Source organism: Lissotriton helveticus, chromosome 5_1 (assembly GCF_964261635.1).
Source record: "Lissotriton helveticus chromosome 5_1, aLisHel1.1, whole genome shotgun sequence".
Lineage (NCBI taxonomy): Eukaryota > Metazoa > Chordata > Amphibia > Caudata > Salamandridae > Lissotriton > Lissotriton helveticus.
In genome coordinates, this window is record NC_136065.1 from 1,016,396,961 (window position 1) to 1,016,402,960 (window position 6,000).

The window sequence follows — 6,000 nt, forward strand, 5'->3', positions numbered from 1 at the left end:
ATGGTGCAAGAATGCTGGAGGACAACTGTTGAGTGAGAAGTCGTACAGGAGACTAATAAAGTGAGAAAAGTTCACAAAATGATCCCCTAAGGGCCAGAGGGAATAGGGAATAACATTTTAAATTGGTGCTCTTGTACTGATTCTGTATGTGAACTACTAAAAAGACATTTCTTTGGAGTAACGTATGTAGAGACAGATTTTGTACAAGAAAATCTAGGAGTCAGGAGGTTTTGTTCTGCTTTCTACGAAAGGACATCGTAATCAGTCAATCCTCAGAGTTGGGAATACCCTTTTGCCATGTCATACAATTTGCTACCACCATTAAGCATTTGAAAAAAAGAAAAGCTGGTGGAGCGGGCTTTGGACAGGATGGATCTTTTTCTAAAAAGGAATCACAGGAATCTGTATCCCCCTTAAAATCGGGAAAGGAAAGTATGCATGCCGCAGCTCAACTGCACAAATCCAGTTACACGAACACAGCTGCAGGAAGATCCATTTGTTTGCTTTCTCAAGGTGGAGAATTGACCAGAACTACCTCCTTCCGCCTTTCTTTCATATTACAGTGTTTGGGAATGAATTAATTTGCCTTTCAGGCCTGACTAACTTCACCACTTTTTTTTGCAGCAAGATAGTAACTTCTTGTTTTAGACAACTCTGGTAGAAAGGAGAAGATATTTCCGGTAGAATGGCAGAAGTGAGTATGTTAATGGACTATGTTAACTTTTTAAGCATAGCCATTCTACACCAACAATCAGCGACCATCTGCCTTTTGTCCCTTTGGGTCAAAATCAACAGAGTAATTTTGCATCGTTAATTTGAAACATGAGATGTGTCCCTAGCCCAACTGGAGTGATTGACAGAGGAGAGGCAAACAAAGTTAATTGTTTTCTAGAGGCAAATGGGTTTCTTCCGGCAATGAATGGCAGTTCCTCCTTTATTACAAATGTGTCAGCTTCTCTGGCTGGTATTGCTGCTAATGAGAGAGACTATCTCTCTAGTGGCAATAACTCATATCTTACCTATTTATTTTCTAGGCCCATCCCGGTTTATTTTCTAGGCTCACAGCCTTTAATGTCCCTGTGATCATGATGGGTATCTGGTAATATCAAAGAATGGAATGCAAGGTATTCCCAAAGAGAAGAGGGGCTTCCTTTAGCTAGACGTCTACGTTAAGGCTGGTCATAAATGCCCTTGAAAGCCTACTTAGAGATGCAGGCAGGAATTGTGTAGAGCTGCTTTGTTGCTGTCATCTATGCCCAAAATTTTTTCGCCACCAGAGTGAACGACATTGTGCTTTCTTTGCCAGTTGGTGGGTGCCAAACATGAAAGGTTAATCAGTATCTTTCCCTAAATACAGCTGCATCTACTCTCAAGAACAGAAAATCATGCTAGTATCCTACTTTTTCATCATGTGTGGTGTCACTGCTGTGGTGAATGTTGTAAGTCCAAAAATGTGTCTACATCTGGTTTGTTGAATGCAGAGCTAGTGGAAGTAGGGGCCTCTATAGTAACTGGTGCTAAAGATTAAAAACATGACCAACATTGTTAGTAGGGAATCGCCACAGGGACTTCTCGTCTTTCCACTTTCTAGGACTACTTGAAATGTAGTCAGGTCCTCTACTGTAGCTACCAGTGAAGAGGATATTAAAGTAGGAGGTGTTGATGGTTATGGTCCAAGATCAGGGATGTGTCTCCATTCAGAGTGAACTCCAAAAATGAAGCATGAGATATTCTGTGCTCACTTCAGTGAGTGCATTAATGTCTCTCTGTGCATGCTCATCTAGAGGTGAGAGCTCAACTTGGTGTTTTATTATGAACTGAGGTAAAGTTACACTTAGGGGTTTTCTCCATTGTAGAGTAAAGTCCCTTGCCATGACTGAGTTCATTCACTCTGCATTAGTAATTTCCTTCACAGGCCGGCTACATTCCTGTCTCCCTCTAAACCAGAGCAGTTTGCTTTTTAAGGGTCGTCCTGGTCACTGTCTGACAAATTTCACGTACTGTTCACCAAAAGGGTTGGCCTTTTTAAAATTGGTGGTATCTAGGCACATTACTAACTCACAATCCTCTCATACCACAATCAGAGTTAATCAAAGAGAATACAGGAATCAGGTGAAATCGCCTTCATCTAAAAATATTGCATTCTTTATTTGTTTTTAATTGGTTCAAGAATGTGTAAGAAATTCCTATAATCTTGAAAAATTACAACTGTTTTATATATTGCACCTCTAGCAAAATATATTTTACAAGAAACTTTTTTTGAGTGTTTTAAACTTTTTTTAAAACACCCAACACGAGCACACTTCTAAGTCATACCAGGATAATCGAACCATAAAAGGAAGTAAAAAGGGAATGGTGTAATCTTCACATTAAATCATCTATTATGCTCATATTTCCAACCAGCTCCTCTTTTTCTCAGTCATTTATCCTAGTATTGTCAGACCACTGGTGAGTTTTTTAAAGGCTTGATTTGAGAATCAAAGAGAAATTCAATCTACCATATTTGATATGACTACGTATTTTTCCCTATTAACCAAAACATGTTTTAATTATTATGTTGGTTCTGGGTAGAGAGATTTAAAAAAAGAAAAAAAAGAAAGAAATAAAATCAAAATAAAAAAAGAACTGCACCATCACCTCAAAAAGGCAACCAGCCCCCCCCCACGTTGCTTCTCCTATCTGATTAAAGCACAATTTTAAACTTAAAAACCACTTGCCCAATCATACCCATTACTCCTAGTTGATTGCCATTTTCACAATAATGAGCATTATACATCCTATTACAATCAAACTCCAAAGCTGAACTTAAAACAGGTAGCTATGCATGCATATAAAGAAGTACCGGACAACCTGAGAAGATCTCATGAACAGCTCTTGAATGTCCAGTTCGTCCAATAAAAGGGTTCGTCCAATACGGTGCACCGCCATGCTCACGTGGGATTTGCTGTATGGTATCTTCAGAAGCTTTTTAATGTTCTTCAGGGACAAAAGATTATAGACTTATTAGACAATGCAGTTCTTACAAAGAGCAGAACAGTATCCAACTGGACACAGACGTCATGATAAAGAGTAGTATAGGCTTTCACTATGAACAGAAAGCAATATTTAACAAATTACACAAATATAACAAGTGTCTACAAGAAATCAATATAAATTTGATCACTTTTGACAGAGCACTTAATGATGAAAAAGTAAAAGAGCAAAAATGAATTTGAAAATAGTTTATATTGTAGTCTCGAACATAAATATTAGTTTTCCATTCATCTTTCATTTACAGGCCTTTCTGGATTACATTCCTCACGATTGGGTGAGGACATAGATGGGCAGGTATGCAGAGTCCTCCACTGAAATGAAAAAGCAGCTTGTGGAGCAGGTCTTCAAGTCGCCAATGTCCCCACAGAATAAGAACAATTGGTTTGTGACTTATGCTCATAGGTAGGGTTGTCCACATCCCTAGCAAAGAAGATGTGGCTGTGGGGAGGGGCACAGTTACTCTTGCCCCAAACCTCTGGGCTTTCCTCTAACATTAATGGAGCTCACACATAGACAGTGAAATGCTCCCAGTATCTTGCATAACGCATTCTAGAATTTCCCACACAACAATTAAAAGAGTAAATGCTTGCCGTTTTATACAGCCCTAACAAAGAGACACTTAGAAGTGTCCACAATGTTAGAGCACATTAGATTACTGAAGAAGTAACTCCGTAAGGTAGCTTTGCACACTGTCTTAATGAGCTGAAGAAAATGTATCCAAAATGAGACCACAAGCAAAGTCTTTATGCTGCTTTAGTGATCAACACTGGAGTGGGGGAAAAGCAGAAGGCATACTAGAGTGATCTCACACAATCCCCCACCTTGCTCTTCAGAGTGGCATTTGTCAGTTGCCCTAGATTAGATTCTACTCTGTCCCACTCATCATGAAACTAAATGCTTTTAGGTCCTCTCATACGGCTACCAAAGAGTTCTACATTTATTGCATTGTTAGTCCAAGACATTGCTGGGCTGAGACGGATTAATAAGCTCAGCCTCTTGAGCCCCCTGGGCACGTTCTGTAATACGGTCCTTCGTGCTTCTCACCTTGGTTCTCTCAGTAGCTCAGAAAAGCTAAATTCAAACGGAGACAACTCAAACAGAAATGACAAAACACTTATACGGTTGAACATATAGAAATATTTAAGGGAGGGCTGCTTAATTATAAGAAACTGATCATCCAGGTTAAACTGGGTTTTTACTGTTCTAGGATTAGTGAAGCATGAAATCCTCAGAGGGAGATCTTTAAGACCATGAGGGACCTTTCACCATTGGACAGAGTTAGTCAGTCAGTAGTGGCCACTCAAGCTTACTGCAATGAATTCAATGACTTCTTTGTAGAAACGATTCACCTGATCAATGGATCGATAGCCCATTGATAGAGTGGCAAGATCCTGAGGATGTGAAAGAGGCCGATTTTACTCCAGCTGCATTCACTCCGCTGGGGAATAATGCAGTACTAAGGCTCTTGGGTGAAATCTTTTCAGGCTCCCCAAATGACCCTCTTCCTCCAAGAGTGATAAAATCTTTAGCTCCTACCATGTTAGATCCTATCTGTAAAGTAATTCATACTTCCCTATGCACAAGTGTCGTTCAGAGTGTCTTTAAAAAGGCAGTAGTGTTCACTCTGCTCAAAACAAAGAAAATTAATGAATGACAACCCAGCTATGCTAAACAACTACTGGCCCATTTTGTCGCTCCCCTTCTGTGCCAAAATATTAGAAACTTATGTTGCACAGGAAATTAGCAATCATCCTCAAATTGGATTTTTTTTTAGATCTCAACAAGCTGGGTCGCGATCTATTCACAAAGCTGTGTCGGTTACTGATGATTGGAGGATAGAAATGGATGCTGACCAAACTATGGCTCTGCTATTGTTAGACATATCTGCTGTTTTCAACACTGTAGATCATGGACTTCTCCTACAGCAGGTGAGAGCAGCAGGGCTTATAGGAATGACATACAAATGGCTTAGCTCCTTCCTGAATAACAGAACTCAAGAGGTACACCTACTCCCCTTTAAAGCTGCCCAAGTAAATGCTAACTGTGGAGTCCTACACTTGCTCTACTTGTTCAACAGATATCTACAACCCTTGATCAAGGAGCCAGTAAGACCAGAATGCTAGATCTAGCACTATGCTGATGAGTTCTAGATCCTTCCTGTTTGGAGGATCATCACATGTCCCACTCTTTGTTTCAAGAGCTGATGTGCTTCATCTGTGACTGGATGAGGACCAACTCTTCGAAACGGAATACTGAAATGACTGAGGTAGTGTTTTTAATGGGAATCCTACAGCCTGGTCAAACCTCTACTGGCCTGCTGAAATAGGTCCACTGCTAACACCTAAAGGGGTAGCAAAACGCTTGGCCATTTTAGTGGACCAGCATCTGTCTCTGAAACCACATATCTACAGCGTGGGTGCTAAGGGAGCATTCATGCTTCGTACGCTGAAGAAACTGGTGATTGGGGAGTTAATTGATGTATGAACATTAGAAACAAAAAAGATACTTGTCTGAGATAACAAGAACTTTTATGCTCAGAAAAGTTGGATTGAACTAATAAAGAATAACAGATATTAAAGACAAAAACAGCCATCAATGATTCTGATGTTGATATAGATCGACACCAGAAGTAGTGCATGCAAAGAGATGACACAAACCCCAGGAGGGGAATCTCTTGGAGTACTTAACATGGAGGCCTGTGGTTCTATTTTAGAAGCAGAGGGCCTGGAAAGGTTAGTTGCAGGTAAGAACTGCAACCTCAGAAACGATGTGGATTGCGGATATTCCCAAGGGCTGGAGTGAGAACACATACAGTGATGGAGGGGACTAGAGCACCCTTTGTGCACATCAAAAGTACGGTTTGATTCAGAAAGGATTACTGGTCAAGTGGGGCCTGGGCTTATTGTCGGTGGATATGGTGGGTCTGATAAGGTTAGCCTTATAGGACCAAGGAACCATAATAGATGG

General features: G+C 40.4%; 1 protein-coding gene across 2 annotated transcripts in view; it reads right to left on the bottom strand.

Moving 5' to 3' along the window:
• EDRF1 (erythroid differentiation regulatory factor 1) overlaps window positions 1-6,000 on the bottom strand; it is a 411,894-nt gene that overhangs the window by 235,862 nt on the left and 170,032 nt on the right. For both annotated transcript variants that reach the window (XM_078643521.1, XM_078643520.1), the window contains exon 4: window positions 2,851-2,976. In XM_078643521.1, coding sequence (XP_078499647.1) covers window positions 2,851-2,976 — 126 coding nt within the window. The remainder of the gene's footprint in view (window positions 1-2,850; window positions 2,977-6,000) is intronic.